The following is an 18,176-nucleotide window of genomic DNA, read 5'->3' as shown; positions in this document are numbered from 1 at the left end:
GGGCCTCTGCCTTCGGCTCGGGTCGTGGTATCGGGGTCCTGGCATCGAGCCCTTCATCGGGCTCTCCGCTTGGTGGGGAACCTGCTTCCCTCTCTCTCTCTGCCTGCCTCTGCCTACTTGTGATCTCTATCAGATAAATAAATAAAATCTTAAAAAAAAAAAAAAGAAAAAGACAATTCAGTCACAGGAATGGACTTGCAAAAAACAAGCACAACAGCTGTTTCTGCAGATCCTAATCAATTTCACTAGATTTAAAGCAAAAATCTAAACGACCTCTGGCTCTCCACCGTGGGGCAGGTGGACCAAAGACAGTGCTGTAAGAATGACCAGAACCTGGTGTCTTGTAGTGTCGGTCAGAGAAGTGTTGAAATCTGTGCTCCTGGAGGGTTTCCTTTGGGAATGTGGCCAGAAGGGAGAGGTCCAGATAGTCTCTCTGTAAAGGAGCCGCACAGAGTGGAATGAGAGCCCCTCTGCCGGGCCTCCCCTGAAGGATTCGAGACTGGGGCCTCTTTCCCCAAGGGACTCTTTCTGGCCTGTTTCGATACCATTTCTAATTCTAATGTAGAATGGAAAAGCTGAAGCGTTGAAAACCAAGAGAGAAATCATTTTCTCACTAGAGAGAGAACATGGAAAAAAAAAAAAAAAAAGCCATGAAGCTATGTGATTCGGGGCTATCTCTGTGAACATACTTTCCATTGACTCTCACCAACTTCAGACAATTTTCACTTGGTTTTCTGATGTCACCTCATTAGAGGGAACTAGTCATTTTCTTGGTCCTGTTACTTTGGTGGGTGATTTGGGAAAACTGGGGCACCCCTGCACGGTCTTTCTAACACAACCACTTTAATTTAGGATGGTAGGGGGAAGAAAGGAAGGAACTTCTGAGGGAGGAAAGGAACAACACTATCTGTACTTGGACGTTTTGCAAAATGGATGTCAAAATTGTACTTGCTTAAGGATTGTTCCTCTTTGCACGTGACACTGAAAACAGAAAGAGTTGCTATCGTTGCAAGTTGTCTGGTAACAAAGAACCAGATTCACACACTAAAGCTTAAGTCACAAGGAATGCTCACGCTTAAAACCTGGGAGTTACTTGACTGTGTGACTGGATTTTACATTGCCTTTGAAGATGGAGACATCCAACATCAGCCAGAGTATTTGATGATTTGGTTTTTTTTAAAAATAACTTGTAATTCAGGAAGACCCCACCTACAAGCAGGATATCCTTTTGCTTTCTCCCTGAACCAGGATGCCATCCAGCATCTAAGAAAGGAAGGAGGCAAAGCCGCAGGAGACGTCATGGTATCCTGAAACGCGTCCCTTGCAGAATCAGACCTGAAGGATTACTGATCCTGGGCTGCGCTCGACTTTCTCCCTGAAGGATGCTCGTGGTGGAGCTCTCGCCTCCAGAGTAAATGTAGTGCGTTCGCCAAGGCTAATGGGCAACCGAGAATCCAGACTCACCAGCACTTCTACCTTCCTACAAATTCCTGATAGCCGCGTGCCGGGTGTTTATGGGGTGCTAGGCATTGTGTTTTCTGCAAGGAAAGGCACAGGTAGAGCCAAAGGGGGTCTTCTTATCTGGGCCCTCAGAAAGATTCTTTTTTCCCTTGGTTTTCTTTTACTGATTTGACACTGAGAAGACTGACCGTATACCACAGTAACCACGGACATTTAACACCAGCCCAAATGCATGTTTTTCTTCTTTAAAAAGTTATGATTCCAGCTTTTGTTAAGCTAATGAAATGCCCTCCTCTCACACCATATGCAGGGAACTCCATATGTAGTACCGACTTTTTATAAATCAAAAGGGAATAGTGAGAAGAGAAAGGGGCTATATATTTATTTGTGAAAATCAGCCTCGACATATCTAATGCTCCCAAATTATATGCCAATGATTGAACAGCAGACAAGAGATGAAAAGATGGGGGCCAGACCGAGAGGGAGGTCAGGAGAGCCCGAGCTCCCAGTACAAGAGCAAACCTTATTCACCAGGCCAGTCGCCCTGGGATTCGGAGACCAAACACGGTATTTTCCAGAGAATGCTGGCATGTTTATCGCCCAGCAGGCCCTGCCCTGCAGCCTGAGAGCACCTACCAGTGTTTCCAAGTTGGCAGTCCCCCAAAACCAGAACAATGATTGCTTTTCTCTTGCTATAATAATGCTGTTGAGTTCATCAGAGATCCATTTTGTATTTTTCATTGAGTCCAAAGCATGCGATTTCCGTCAGAAGAAATCCTATCGTGGTTTATGCAGTTTTTAAAAATAATTGATCTGGTCCATTAGTAAAGGTAGAAATGTTTTGATGAGAGAAGGAGCTGTTCCTAGAATCTCATTATTGATCTGAAGTAAAATGTTAAAAAACAAAACAAAACAAAACAACTCTACACATGTGATATAGTCTATGCATGAGTCCAAAGACTGCTCAACTCACTGGGTCTAAGGGAGGCAACGATGGTGTAAAGCCTTATGCTGGGTCATTCATTCATTCATTCATTTCATCACACAATCATTTATCAAATTTATTGATCATTTACTGCGTGTTAGAAGCATTGGAATGCTGCAGTTAACAAGATAGAAAATGACCCCGGCATCATGGAACTAATGATACAGAAAAGGCCAAGAACAAACCCATGCAAATTATTTAAAAAAAAAAAAAAAGATTATTCCAAATTCCTTTGAAAGAAGAACAGGATGGGGTGGTCAGCTCAGCCTCTGGGAGCTGTGACATCTGGCTGACCAGGAGCCTGTGCAGGTCTGCAGGTAGGAAGGAGAATGGCTGAGGCAAAGACCCCGGGTTAAGAGTGAGTCTGACAAACCTGGGGGAAAGCAAGAACACCACCGCGGACCGAGAACAGGAATGCCTATCATGGTAATGGTTTACTAAAATGAACGCAAAAGCACATGACCCGTTGTAAAGCAACACCCCGGAAGGGTATTACTGGGCCATGCTAGGCCATGGTTCTGCACATGGAAAGGATAAGAGGGAGAGCTATGGATTTCACTTTTTCATTTTCTACGTGCACAAAAAAGGAGCTGGCTCTTGAGAAGCCTTTCCAAGTACAGCACGCTGCTGGCATGTGAAACATGGAAACACACATACCTGGGATCCGATTCAGCGTCACCCAGAAATGCTCATCGGGGCTGAAAGTGTCTTTGGACCAGTGGAGCAAGTCAACAGCCCGCGGGTCACGGAGGACAAAGTCGGTGAACTCTCTTGACAGAGCGACATAGGCAGAGCCAAAGTAAATGGTGAGGTTATGGGGAGGAGGGGGCTTGAGCGCCGTGGTTCTGATCACATAGGAAAGTTCTTTGCCCAGGTGCTCCCGGTGCACGAACTTAGTCCGTCCAATGGCGTGAGCTGGGGGCAGCACCCCCGGGGTGATGTTTTTCCCCTTAAAGCCTTTCAGATACCGAATGATCTCCTTGTTGGTCTTCAGGGGGAAGTCTTGCCCACACGTGTTGATGGCGTACTTCCAGGGCACCTCGGACGCCGCGAGGTCTTTGAGGCAGTTCAGGTCAGCCTGGAGCCTGGAGATCCCCCCATAGACAACCGGCTCCATCTTGGAGGCCAGGAAAGCATTTGGGAAGCAGCTCAGTAACTGCTCTACTGACTCTTTGAACTCAATGGTCGCCTTTTCATCCACGTGAACGCAGTAGACATTTTGGGGCATGTAAATAGCTCTGAAGAGCCTTGCAAAAGTATTGAAATGGTGATGGACGACCATAATATATGCCAAAGGAAATTCAGCTTCTTCCTTGGATAAAGGGGCCGTGATGTAGTGGCTTTGGGTCAGGTAGTCCTTGCAAGAAGACATCTCGTACATTATCAGTTTGTTTCTCCACAGGAAGGGCGTTTTGCCTTTGATGAAGGATGTGCAAACCTGAGTCAGGATCAAAGAGTCTGAATTATTCGGCCTCTGGAAGCTCTGCTCTCCCCCAAAACTGAACACGTAGAACACAATAAATATGATCACGCAAGAAACAGAAACGATAAAGAGGTAACGCGTCGGAGGCATGCCTCACAGGGGAGCAAGACTGCAAAGACGGGCAGAATCTGGAAGTCCTTCCCCAAACTCACTTTTTCCTCTGAGTTCTTAGTTTGGTACATACTCCAGTCATTCCCAGCCCGAAGGAGACGCTGGGAATTGAGTCCGTCTCATGCCGGGAGTCCAGCGGGCTGACTCCGTCCCCCGTGCTGATATTAGCAACTGGTCCCGCCTCGTTCTCTGCTACTCAAACCGCCTTTGTCTAAAAGCCCAGCAGCAGGTTCCCGAAGCCCAGCCTTCTCCCCTCCTCTGCCTCCCTGCCTGCATCTGCTCGCCCCAAAAACTCCGGCAACTCCTTTCCCCCTCAGATTTAGCTTCTCAAATATCTTTTCTTTTCCGTTCCCACGTGTTTCTCCCTCCCACCCCCTTGTTATTGTCATTCAGGGAATTAGCGCCCTGAAAGCCAAAGTTGAAATAATGCGTTGTGGCAGGCGCGCCGCCGTTTCCTGCTAGTCATTGGCGGGCCGCGGCGCGATCCCCTCTGGCTGCCCCTGGCAATCACCTGGCTCCTCGGCTCTTCCAGTACAATCCACAGCGTGTAATGCGGCCTCCATGCTCAAATACTTTCGTGAAAAACATGCTCTAATGACAAAAGGGACTGAAGAGATAAGATCTAAAAGAACAAAACCACAGCATCCATCCCGGCTCCTTTGTAACGCTTTCCGCCCCGCCCTAGCCTTTACAAAAACAAGAGATTACAGGGCACCCACTCCTAGGGGACCTGACAACGCAGGCTCCCTGTGGCTTTTGAGATCAGGTGCGAGTCCCTCTCCTCCCTTTATGGCATCTGTGGAGGTGCTTGTCACAGAATGCTAGGGTCACACGAGCTAGTCCCAAGCTACATCCCCTGATTTAAGTAAGGATTTAAAGTTTCCCTGGAAAGAACTTGAATTCTGGCTGCAAGTGATGTTCACAATGAGGGGAGGGGGAGCACACAGGTCTTAAACACCAAGAGAACATCATTAATACTTTGAGAAGTGCGTTGAACCTGCCCAGTCAGGCTTATTGACCTTCTAGGAAAGGAACCATGTTCCCCCCCACCTGTAAAGGGTATCAAGCCCTTTGACTTAGGAGCTTCTCATCTTCAACCCCTCACTTTCCTGCCAGCTGCTTTTTTTTTAAAAAATATAGATTAATGTATTTTATTTAAGATGACTTTTTTTTAAGATTTTATTTATTTATTTGACAGCGAGAGATCACAAGTAGGCAGAGAGGGAGGCAGAGAGAGAGAGGAAGCAGGCTCCCCACCAAGCAGAGAGCCCAATGCAGGGCTCGATCCCATGACCCTCAGATCATGACCTGAGCAGAAAGCAGAGGCTTTAACCCACTGAGCCACCCAGGCGCCCCTATTTACAATGACTTCTAAACTGTCAGGTCAACAATTTTTCCCATTTTTCCTCATGCTCTGAATGTCAACCTCACACCCTCCGCCCTATGGAATCAACTCAAAGCACAGACTGAGCCCCCACCCACCCCATGAAGAAATAATGTCCTTCAACGGGCTTTTTCTCCCTCCTTTTGAAAAGTCTCTACCCTGCTATTAATGGAATTAAGATGACAATATGCTGATTTCCTGCTTTGGCAAGGATAGGAAAACCAATGTGAACCTCCCACTGTTCCAGGCACTGTGCTCCAAGTGATGGACCTTCTGAGCACAGTATATTGTTTAAGCAAACTTTATGCCCGACAGAGGGCTCGAACTAGCAAAGATCCCCCCGCCGCTCCCCAGATCAGCTGTCCCATGCTCTACTGACCTAGCCAGCCAGGCCCTCTGTAGCTTTTCCTTCTGCTAGTTTTCACTGTTCCTACTTTTCACCCTTCCAACTCGTACCTTCTCTTCCTCTCCCCTTCACTAAATCCTCTTCATTCTTTGAGACCTGCCACAAGTACACTCCATGTAGAACCCATCTTCAGATTTTTAGGCAAAGTAGAAGAAAGAAAATGTAGCCATTATGTGGGTAAACCAGATAAATCGAATTCTTAGCGTCTTCCACAGAATAAAGCAAAGAAAATGACAGCAAAGTGCATGATCATGGAAAAGTCAACCCCAAGCTTCTCTTTTTCCAAATAATACCTTTAAGTATGAGGTTATTGTGTATTTTATTTCAAAACAGAGTCATTCCAGTATCTAGTTCGGCAAAGCCTTTTGGCTTAGAATGAATATTAATATATTCGCAGCCTGGAAGTGTTCAGGGTTAACCTAATTAGGCCAACAGAAGCTGTTTACATTACTGTTTCCAACCGGCCATTAGCACAGGGGTTCAGATCCACACAGGCTTGGGGACAGACATTAAAATGCCCTTATGTTAAGACATACACACCAGCCAAGCTAGGAGCTATCCTAATGTTTCTGTATTCAATCTATTACTACCAATGGCATTGTTTGTGTGTTGAAAATATAGCTGTTTTCCCACTGTCCTTTTTGGCTGTCCTTGAGCTAGCTAACTTTCCCCATCCCCAGGTTCTGGTATTAAACAAACCAAACCAAACCAAACCAAAGCAAGCAAACAAACAAACAAACCCACAGGAGAACTCTTTTAAGAAACTGCATGTCGAAACAGAGAAAGGCTGTTCATTGCTACCTTTCCTTCCTAACAGGCCATGAGAGCCGCTAGCCCAGAACAAACACCGTGTGTTCTTCTTCTACCGAGGCTGAACTGCTCAGCCTTCCCTTCCCTCTCCGCCTCTGACAGCAGGCAGGGACCGGGCTGGCACCTGTAGGCCTAGCAACTGAGCCTTGTGCTCACTTTGGAAGCAATTATTCCCCAACTAGCCAATTAATCAGGAGAGACATGTTTCCCCTCCCCTGCAGCCGCCTTCAACGCTTGCCCTGCATTCCCTCCAGTTTTAATTTTTGGTCCATTGGTAAAGCATTCCTCCAGCTCTGGGGCTATCTTAGAACACAGCTCCCACATGAAGAGCGTATCCTCTCTTGGAAATGACAGAAGACTCAGAATCTCTATGAAATTAAGAAATCATCATGGGGACGAAAGAAGATGCCCCGACACCTCAGCACCATTAGGCTTTCCGCGTGAAGGGGCAAGATGGCGGAGGGCCCGGAGAGGACGGCGCTGAAGGGGGCTGCGGCACGACAGAAATCATGGCGCACCCGACTGTCGTAAAAGACTGTGCAGAAAAGACTGGGCCTCCATCTTGCCGCAAAGGAGGTCTACTAAGGACATGGTTAGGTTGGGCAGCGCTCCAAGGCAACCCGTGCCAGCTGAGGGAGGAACAAGAGCAAAATAAGTCACAGTGAGGAAGGATACGTCAGTATACTGCATCCACTGATAGTAATAATAATAAAAATAAATTCATTATTTATGTACTCATTAACGATGTTTTGGAAGCAACCCTGAGGCTTTAAGGAGGCTTTCATCGTGTAAATACTCACAGAACATCAGCTGCTGGACTCTTGCGTTTTTCCTTATAAGAATATAGTTAGAAGAAGGATTTAAAGTTCTAGGGTCACTAAGGAATTCATGGGCTAAGAATCAGCGGGAAGTCTAGACTTACTTTTCCATTCGCTCAACCTTGTAATGTAGAAATATGTATGTTACCATATTTATACTGGTTTGTTTTTTTTTTTTACCTGTTTGTATGGGTATGAACAAATGAATGAATGAGGGGAGTCTACATCCCCCATGGTTCCAGTTAAGCCCTAGGTAATTGCACTCTTAACTGGAATTGAGAACAGAGCAACTGGTATCTTTTATTTTGACAAACAAAAACTCTCATCAGATTGATTTTATTTTCTTTCTTGTTTTTTTTTTTCCAATTAATTAACATCTATTATATTAATGGTTTCAGAGGTCCTGGCCTGTGAGTCATCAGTCTTCTATAACACCCAGTGCTCATTACATCACATGCCCTCCTTAGTGTCCATCACCCAGATACCCCATCCTGCTGCCCTCTTCCCCTCCAACAACCCTCAGTTTGTTTCCTATGATTAAGAGTCTGGCCAGAATGATTGATCAGTTAGATTAAATGACATTAAAAAACCCACAACTTTCAATCAAGTTTCTGTGAGAAACCATGCAAAATGTGTTTTCACTTGTGTGTCAAAAGAGTTGCCCAGGGGTGCCTGGGTGGCTCAATTGGCCAAGCGTCAAACTTTGGTTCAGGTCATGATCCCAGGGTGCTGGGATCCAGCCCCGAGCCTGGCTCCCTGCTCAGCGGGGAGTCTGCTTCTCCCTCCCTCTCTGACCCTTCCCTCTGCTCATGCTCTCACTTGCTCTATCTTTCTCTCTCTGTCAAATGAATAAATAAAAGATCCTTTAAAAAAAAAAAAAAAAAAGGAAGGGTTGTCTATTAACCCTCACAATATTACTAACAGGGCATGGTGCAAAATCAGGACACTGGATCCTAGGCCCTTTTCTAACTCTAACCGAGTATGTGGTCTTTGGCTCCCTACTTGCTTCACCTTTAAAAAAGATGTTCTCTGTAGTCTCTTTTAGCTAAAATGAGCTATAATTCGGTATGTGTATGGTGAATCCGCTAAGCAGCAGCGACGGAATTCAGGAAGTGTGAGGAATGGCCCGTGTCCTGTAGGAAATTCCATCTTCAGTAGGATTCGAAATACATACAGCTGAAAATACACGACCAGCAAAACACAGAAGACTATGGATCGGTTCCAAACAAGATGGGAGCTCAGAGGGGAAAAAGCTCCCTAGGAACTGGAGTGGTGAGAAATGGCTTCCGGTGGTTGGATTCTGCCCCTCAGAACATGGAGAAGGCGCTCCAACTGGAGAGATTGCAAGAGCAAGGAAGAACAGAAGAACAAGAAAGCCCAATGTGGAGAAATTTCCCTGGCAGAGTTGTGAATCTGGAATTTCTCTGGCGTAGCCGCAGATTAAAAACCCTCCCATCAGCGAACCATGACATCAGAGTACCAGTCAAGGTTAGAAGGTGAGCGGCAGGAGAGCCAGGGACATGTTCCCTCTGTTCCTACCATCGTCCAGCAACTCAAACAGCCTTCCCTTGTGTTCTGGAAGGTGGGCCATCTGGCACATGCTGCATTCAATGCTCGTTGAATGGGTCCAGAATCATCTGGATATTTGAAAAGTACAGTTTTCAGCAATGGAAAAAGGAGTGTTAAAATCTATAGTTGCCCTTTGTTCTAATTTGTGTATTAGAACAGCAGAGGCTAGGGGAACCCTCCATGATTTGTGACTTTCCTGTTCCAGTATTCCTTTTTTTTTGCTCTTCTGTTTCAGCACACACCTGCAGAGACCTAACCATGAACATACCACCTCAGGCTTGAACTCTCTCGCACTTCCTCACACACCTTTTCTTTGTTTAATTGCATGGACTTATGCAAACTTCATTATGGTTTCATAATTGTTCTGGGACTGGTTTTTCCATTCTCAATTAACTGCTGTGCTTTGGTTGGGAAAGAAATAGAGGGGACACAGGCTTGAGCAGGCATACAACATTTGAAATGTTAAATAATAGCAGAAAGGGCTCCACAAGGACAGGGTCTGATCAAGTTTATCAAAGTGACATTGAGAGCCTAAGTCCCATGACAGAAAAATTTGAGTGAATGAGGTGAGATGTTATCATTTCTTGGGCTCACTGATGGCTGTTCTTTGGAAGGTCATTTTTGTGTGGTTTTCTTTGTTATTGAAGCAGGCTAAACGACTCAGGGACTTATTCTTAATTATAACACATAGGGAATTATGTTTTCTCCTTGAGCTAAGGGTAATTCACAGGGAGGTAGAGAATGGTGACAATCCAATTCACTTCAGACAGCCAACTACATAATTCTGTTCTGGTGGCCAGATAATTTGTAAATGGAGGTTTTTGGTTTTCTCTTTCATGATGATATTCACGATGTTAAAGAAAGAAGACATTTCCAAAACACATCTTCAACTGAAACAACTCCGATAACTGAGGAGTCCTCTGATGGGGCTCTCTGGGGAAAAATCCACCTTCTCCTGGGACTCAATCATTTTGCTTTCTATACCATTCATCTAATTAGCAACAGAAGAAGTTGTTGTCTAGATCACGGAAGCCAAAGCATTATTTCAAACTCTTCTCTCAGCGGAGGGAAGAAGTTTAATATGTAGAATTTTAAGACCTAGAGAGTAGGTCCAGAGGACGGTCATGCTATACCATATTGTGGTGGTGTACACTGAACGGCTCTGCATCTGATTTTGATGGAGCAAAGGTATCATGGAAACGCTTCCTGGATGTTAAGGGAGGCTATGCAAATACTTGCAAAAGATAGCATATACATATTAAAATAGGCAAATGCCCAAGCATGCACAGGTGGGTTGCAACGTTCTGGTAGCATAAATACACCAATTGGAAATAGCAAGAGCCTGAAATTTGGAGGCTTAGAAAATGAAATTACCCCAAATAAATCACAGCAAATTAACATTTCAAGAGGAAACTTATCACTGAATTTACCTGTGGAAGTGAACTGCTAACCCTGGAAGAACCAAAACCTTTGTTTCCAAAAGTATTCAGCCAGACTAGGTGTGTCTGGGGCTTGGGGATAAGGATTGTCCTGATCAAGAGTATGCAAACTTCTGTGAAGCATCCAGTCCCCTGGACGGGCTGTGAAAATACAGGTTGCAGGGCCCACATCCCAAGTGGTCAATAAGTTTCAGGTGAAACTTAATAAACTGCATTTCTTTTATTTTATTTTCTCTTTTAAAGATTGGTTTATTAATTTGAGAGAGGTGGGGAAGGGTAGAGGGAAGAGCGAAAACTCAAGCAGACCCTGTGCTGAGTGTGGAGCCTGATGCGGGGCTTGATCTCACCACCCTGAGATCATAACCTGACCTGAAACCAAGAGTTGGATGCTGAACCGACTGAGTCACCCAGGTGCCCCAACAATCTGTGTTTCTTTTTCTTTCTTTTTTTTTTTAAGATTTTATTTATTTATTTGATAGAGAGAGAGAGATCACAGGTAGACAGAGAGTCAGGCAGAGAGAGAGGAGGAAGCAGGCTCCCTGCTGACCAGAGAGCCTGATGCGGGGCTCAATCCCAGGACCCTGAGATCATGACCTGAGCTGAAGGCAGAGGCTTAACCCACTGAGCCACCCAGGTGCCCACAATCTGTGTTTCTAAAAAGCTCTTGGGACTAATTGTCTGAGAACCAATAGTACAAAGATCAAAATTCTTTACTTTTGTTTTTCCCCAATGACTCTACCTGACCTATCTTTCTGTGACTAACCACTTTACCATAAAAAACAAAACAATAATTGCACAATTTGAAAATACTTAATAAACATGAACTCAAATGGTGGATAATCTGATCCCTGTGAAATTTACTATGGAAACCTATCAGCACCCCCAGGAAGAATGGAAGAAAATGGACATACAGAAAAGTGTTAATATGGGTATTTAAGTGAGAAAAGTCCAGAGGCGCCTGGGCGGCTCAGTCAGTTAAGTGGCTGACTCTTGATTTCAGCTCAGCTCACGGTCTCAGGGTCACGAGATAAGGCCCTGCCTCAGGCTCCTTCCGTCCCTGCTCAGCAGGGAGTCTGCTTGAGATTCTCTCTCCCTCTTTGTCCCCACCCTTCCTCCCTCTCTAAAAAAGAGAGTGGGGGGAGAGAGAAGGCCTAGTTGCCAGGGTCCTGCCCCAACTGCCTTCTCTAACTTACTGTATACAGCAAGCACACCTGTGCATAATCCCAGTCTCCTGCAAAATACGGAACAGGATTATTTACTGACAAACACTGATGTTTTGGGTATCTGATATGCCATAAATTGACTTAGAGGCAGGGTGTAGGAGAGAGATTTAAAAAACAACAGTCCATTAAGCATCAGACTCTTGCTTATGGTTCAAGGTTCAAGTCGCATTCTCAGGTCACAAAATCCCGCCCCACGTCTGGCTCTACGCTTAGCATGGAGTCTGCTTGTCCCTCTCCCCCTCGCTCCTCTCCCTGCTCTCAGGCTCTCTCTCTCTCTCTCTCTAAAATAAGTAAATAAAATCTTTAAAAAATAAATAAAAATAAAAAAAACAACAAACTCAAAAAAGAGAGAAAGAAGCAGAAAATACACAATTATTGGGGGCAGATGTGGGACAACCTGAACCTCATGTGCAGCTGGTCAAAATGTGAAGGGACACAACTCTGGGAACCATGCGGAGTCTCCCAAGGGTGAACACAGGCAGGTGCCCTGACCCAGTAATGCCATTCCTGGGGATTGACTCAACAGAAAGGCATCCATGTTTATCAAAGGACATACAGCTCAGTATTCACTGTAACTATATTCACAACACACCCAAATGCCCATCAGCCTTTCTCAACCTTGGCATTACTGGCATTTGGGGTTGAATATGCCTATTGTGAGGGCTGTCCTGTGCATTGTAGGATGTCCAGCAGCCTCTCTGGCCTCGACCCACTAAGTGCCATGCCGGTAGCATCCCTTGCTCCCAACTGTGAATTGTGACTACCGAAAGTATTTTCAGATATTTCTAAATGTTTCTGGTAGGGGTGGGGGGGAGGGGAAATCATCCCTCCTCACCTCCCACACCTCCTTCTCTCTTCACGGTGATGGGAATGAAAAAATGTAACTGCTTGCGACACAAAAAGTGAATCTTACAGATATAACACTGAGCAAAAAAAAAAAAAAAAAAAAAAAGCCAGACAGAAAAAGAGTACATGCTGTTTATTTCCAGGTATATAAAGGACAAAAACAGGTTAAAGTAATTTATGGTCTTAGACATCAGGGTAGTGTTGGGGAGACGGGTCATGCTCTGTGTCTTGATGGTTGTTATTTGGGTCTGTTCAGTGGGAGAACATTCCTGATCTGTGCATTTTCCCGTGTTATGCAATTCTTCACCAAAAACAAATGAACAAACAAACGAAGCATGAGTGAATGAATGAATGAATGAATGAAATGAGTCATGGTCCTTCTCCCAGGAAAACTCTGCCAGGTGAGTCTCCTAGGTGAGTAAAGATCAGGCATCCTGGAATGACGAATATTTATGGGGTTTTATTCAGAGTGATCAAATACTCTGCAGACACATTCCAGAGCTCACTCACTTCTTCCTCTAACCGTCAGACTGTTAAGGAAGTCAGTCTCCTGTCTGGTTCCTGACACCAAGCCACCTTGGGCCACGATCCAACCGGCCACCTCTCCTGCCTGCCAGTGAGTAATGTCCAGAAGAAAAGGAGTCAAGAGAAAACAGAACAGGAGGTCAAACATTCAAAAACCCTCTGTGCTCATCAACACAGAGCTGAGTGCCTGCCCTTGTGGCACTTGTCACCAGGAGCTGATGTGGATGGAGAAGGCACCCACACGGACAAGCAGCAGGTATGAATGACAAAGCTGATCGCTGGCCTCCGGGGCGATCACCCCTATCTGCTCAATGAGGAATTGAGACTCTGGGACTTCCCAGCCCAGGGTCACTCAGTATGACCTGGGACTGGCATGGGAGTCACCGTGCCATCCTGGGCCCCATCAGGCAGGCCCAAGAATGGCACAGAACCCAGATGGGCTCCATGGAGAGACCATGAGAAGGAAAGGGGGTTTGGCTTCACTTCCAATGAGACACAGGCATTCCTTCTCTCCAGCATTTCTTTTTTCTGTTTCAAGTTCAATCAGTCAGCAGCATTGAGAAAGCACCTAAGACAGAAACACTATGAAATTTCCTTTCCTTTCCTTCCAGCTTCTTTTTTTCTATAGCTCAGAAAAACTGTCAGGACAAATCTTTTCCTTATGGCTCATATTATGACTGATTTCCAAACTCTTCCTCTCCCTTCCCTCTTCAGGTGACCACATTTCTGCATGTTCTGAATGGTCATAAGCAGAAAGAAGGATCTAGGGACTTCCTAGTGCAGGTTGAACTAGGTTCCTGAGGTCTGGCTCTTGAACTCATTACCAGGTGCTTGGTAATCATCTGGAGCAGCAGAGGCCCCGTGCACCATTCCTCTCTCTCCTCTTTCTGCAGAGAACAATTCCCCACGCCCAAAGTACTTCTTCCTCTGTTCTGATCTGACTTGGGGACGCCAGGTGCACAGACCTTGCCTCATGCTTCCTGGATTCCCAGCCCTTCCCCATCCACAGACCCTTGCTATCCTGGTGATTTCTTCTAAGTTTCTTTTTTTTAAGCTTTGATTCTCAGGTAGACTAGGTCTGAGGCCATCCACATGACTGGTATATTTGACGGGGGTTTGAGACACTACTGCAAGAATTCCATCAGAATCAGTGACCAGTTTGACCAAAACATCTTTCCCCCAACCTTGAAAAATGGAGTTGAATAGCTTCCAATCGGTCTTTTTATTTTATTTTTTAAAGATTTTATTTTTGGGGTACCTGGCTGGCTCGGTTGACTGGATGTCTGACTCTTGATCTCAGCTCTGGTCTTGACCTTGGGGTTGTGAGTTCAAGCCTTGCATTGGACTCCATACTGGGCATGGAGCCTACTTAAAAAATAATAATAGTAATTTAAAAATAAATAAATAAAGATTTTATTTTTAAGTGATCCCTATACCCAGGATGGAGTTTGAACTCGCAGGCCTGAGATCAAGAGTCAGGTGCTCTACTCACTGAGCTAGCCAGGCGTCCCTCTGTCTGGCCCTTTTAGATCCCTCCCTCTGGTCTCCATCCTGCAGGAGGACTGACTTACAGGGAGTGTATCCAGCAGCTCTGGCTCTGGTTGGGTTGCCAATGAGGGCACAAGAGAAGGCTCAAGGTGTTTGTTCCGCAGCTCCTCTCTTGTCAAGTCACATCAGGATAGCTGCCTCCTTTGACCAAAGTTCTTCTCATAGGGGCCCTTTGAGAAGGGCCAACCACGCCTTCTTTCAGGTCTCGAAATGGTAATAATAGTTCCACTATTACCAGCCCTGGGTATTGCCATACCCTTTATAGTTTCCCTCCACTCTGCCCACACCTTCAAAAACAGTCCTTTTGGTAAGTCCTTCTTGATTAGCCTATTTTAAAAATTTTATTTATTTATTTGGGAGAGAGAGCATGAGACAACGTATGCATGCATGGGATGGGGGGAGCAGAGGAAGAGGGAGAGAGAATCTCAAGCAGACTCTGTGCTGAGCACAGAGCCCGATGTGGGGTCAGTCTCATGACCTGAGATCACAGCCTGAGCCAAGACCAAGAGTCTGAGGCTCAGCCCACTGAGCCACCCAGGCACCCTTGATTAGCCTAATTTTTTTTTTAAAGTTCTTATTTATTTATTTGACAGAGATCACAAGTAGGCAGAGAGGCAGGCAGGGGTAGGGGGAAGTAGGCTCCCCTCTGAGCGGAAAACCGGATGTGGGGCTCCATCCCAGGACCCTGAGATCATGACCTGAGCCAAAGCCAGAGGCTTAGCTCACTGAGCCACCCAGGTACCCCTTGATTAGCCTAGTTTAAGCACTCTGTTTCCTGCTGAGGCTCTGACTCTTTCAACAGTAATAAAAGATAACATTGAAATAATACTTATCAGGTACCAAGTATTGGGTCACTACTTCAGGCAGGACATTGTTAATGCTCACAGCAACACTGTAAAGTAAGACCTATTATTATCCCTATTTTACAGATAAGCGAGTAAGATCAGAGGGGCCCAACAGATTACCCAAGTTCATGAAGTCAGGTAGAGCTGGAGCCTAACTTTGTATTTTATACATTTACATATTTACTTGTTTCCCAATACAAATACGTTTATGACAATATCAAAATTCATTCAGAACTCTTTCTCTCTTCCTGGGAGCCAAAGCTACAGCTCTTGGAAGGTGGATCCTGGGAGCAGGATTTCAGCTGAGCACCGTGAAGGGGAGGACTGGTTTCACAGAGTGGAAGCAAGAACGTTAAGTGAATCCAGGGAGGTGAACGGGGTCTGGGTCCCTCACTGCTAGGGAAAGAAGTGGAGGGAATCAACCCTGTGTTGACGGAGATATCAGTGTGCACTTGTGGTTTTAATATCTATTTGAAAAGCTAAGATATAGATGGGCATGTGTGTGGATGTGCGAGTGACTTGGAGTGCATGTTGGAGAGTGCACACGTGTGTGTGTGTGTGTGTGTGTCATGGGTACATACAGACATTATGTGTACACATACGTATATATATATTTTTGCTAGCTCTAAGCCCTGAGAAGGCATAGAAGTAATAACATCCTTGAGTGCCCAGGCCTTGGTTTCTAAATATCATTCTCCATGAAATGGAGCCAAGGTTCCTTGAAGAAAATGGCTGATTCCAAGACAGGGGGCGGGTTAAGTACATGGAAGGAAGTGCTCAAAGAATAATGGGGACCGTTGAAGGGACTCAAGAGCCACCGTGAAGGGGGCCCCACTGGCTGAGTCTGAGGCAATTTCAGCAGCAAAATAAGTAAAAATTGTCATAGATTGTAACCCATTGAGTAAAATGGGAATCCATGTCCACGGGGGTATAAATAAACAAACACATGGGAAGAAGAGAAGGCTCAGCCTTATAGATGATTGTCAACTAATAAACATAGAAGGAGGGAGTTAGGAAAAAAATCGCAATTTGGCAACCACCCATAATAACTGAGCCAGGCAAGAACCATCGATGGACAGTAGAACTGGGGAGTGAACATCTGATGGAGAACAGTATATCTAAAAAGCCTCAAACTGTCTCCACACAAAATACTCATTAATGACTTAGTAATAAATACAAAATCATACTGACTAACTTTACAGAGGAGCAATTGGCGGGTACTACCTGACCCCAGTGACAAAAGTGAACATCACCGCTACTAGAAAGAATACACATTGCATGGTTCCACGGCATCTTATCTCTGGTATCTTTGCCCAGAATGCAGAACTTGAATCTAATCACAAGGAAACACCCACACGGTACTCTTCAAAAATGATAAGAGCTGGGAGGACACAGACAGGCTGAGAAGTGGTTCCAAATTAAGGGGGATGAAAGAGGGATGGCAGCTGAGTACAGCTTGAGATCGTTAAGCGGATCCTAATTTATGAAGGAAGTTTTTAGTACAACCAATAAGACTGGAATAGGGTCTGTGGGCAGTGATGTGTCCTTAGATGGTGGTGCTAGTCATATAGGAAAGTATCTCTGTGGTTAGGAAGCCCTGTTTGAACTAGCAAGGAGGAATTGACAAATGGCGTAGGAAAAATTTATAAAAGAGAGAGGGAGAATAAGATAAGGTGAAGGCAAATGTGGTCACATGTTATGGGTTGGGGGATGTGGGCATGAAGGGTAGAGCTCTATGCTATTCCTGTAAGTATAATAATTTTGAAATGAGTTTAAAAATAAAAGGTTAAAAACTCACTGAGAGGGGCGCCTGGGTGGCTCAGTGGGTTAAGCCTCTGCCTTCTGCTCAGGTCATGATCCCAGGGTCCTGGGATCGAGCCCCGCATCAGGCTCTCTGCCTGCCTCTCTGCCTACTTGTGATCTCTGTCTGTCAAATAAATAAATAAAATCTTAAAAAAAAAAAAAAAACTCACTGAGATCTTTAAACATTTTTAGATCAGAGTCATGTTTTCTTCTTTTTTAAATTTCAACGTTTTAAAAATTTTAATTCCAGTATAGTTCGCATCCAGTGTTGTATTAGCTTCAGGGACACAATGTAGCGATTCAACAATCCATCTGTTACTCAGGGCTCATCGGGACCAGTGCCCTCTTAATCCCCTTCACCCATTCCACCTCCCCACCCCCACCCCCCCGCCCCCAGAACCATCAGTTTGCTCTCTAGAGTTAAGAGTCTGTTTTTGGGTTTCTCTCTCTCTCTCTCTCTTTTTTCCCAGAGTCCTGTTTCCATTATATACACTGCTTAAGCTGTGGGGACTTCTACAGGGCAGCCTGGAGGATTAGACTGATAATGAAGCAGAGATCACACAAACCTAGACTTTTGGGATTTTTTTTTTATAGACTTTATTTATTTATTTGACAGTGAGAGAGGGAACACAAATAGGGGGAGTGGGAGAGGGAGAAGCAGGCTTCCCGCTGAGCAGGGAGCCCCATGCAGGGCTCCATTCCAGGACCCTGGGATCATGACTGGAGCCAAAGGCAGATGCTTCACCGACTGAGCCACCCAGGCATCCCCAAACCTAGAAATTAAGTCATTTTACCTTCTAGAGTCTCGGTTTCTGCACCTGCAAATTGAAGGTGATAATATCTACCTCCCTCAGAGGATTACCTTTTCTTAAAAAAAAAGATTTAGTTATTTAAGAGAGAGAGAGAAACTGAGGGTTGCT

The 18,176-nt window shown here is 45.2% G+C and overlaps 1 protein-coding gene across 2 annotated transcripts in view; it reads right to left on the bottom strand.

The window, feature by feature from the left end:
- The window catches only part of GCNT2 (glucosaminyl (N-acetyl) transferase 2 (I blood group)), a gene marked incomplete at its 5' end in the record, with an annotated part of 89,258 nt that overhangs the window by 57,700 nt on the left and 13,382 nt on the right, over window positions 1–18,176 (bottom strand). Inside the window, one exon of one of the 2 annotated variants that reach the window (XM_080805245.1) lies at window positions 3,104–4,019. The exons of the other annotated variant lie outside the window; for it this stretch is intronic. Within the exon in view, the coding sequence (XP_080661371.1) occupies window positions 3,104–4,019 (916 nt within the window). Of the gene's footprint in view, window positions 1–3,103; window positions 4,020–18,176 lie in introns of those variants that run through there. 2 annotated transcript variants of the gene reach the window in all.

Source organism: Martes martes (assembly GCF_963455335.1).
Source record: "Martes martes genome assembly, chromosome: 6".
In the NCBI taxonomy this organism is placed as follows: domain Eukaryota; kingdom Metazoa; phylum Chordata; class Mammalia; order Carnivora; family Mustelidae; genus Martes; species Martes martes.
The sequence above is the reverse complement of the archived record's forward strand: the minus strand, read 5'-3'. Positions and strand labels throughout refer to the sequence as shown.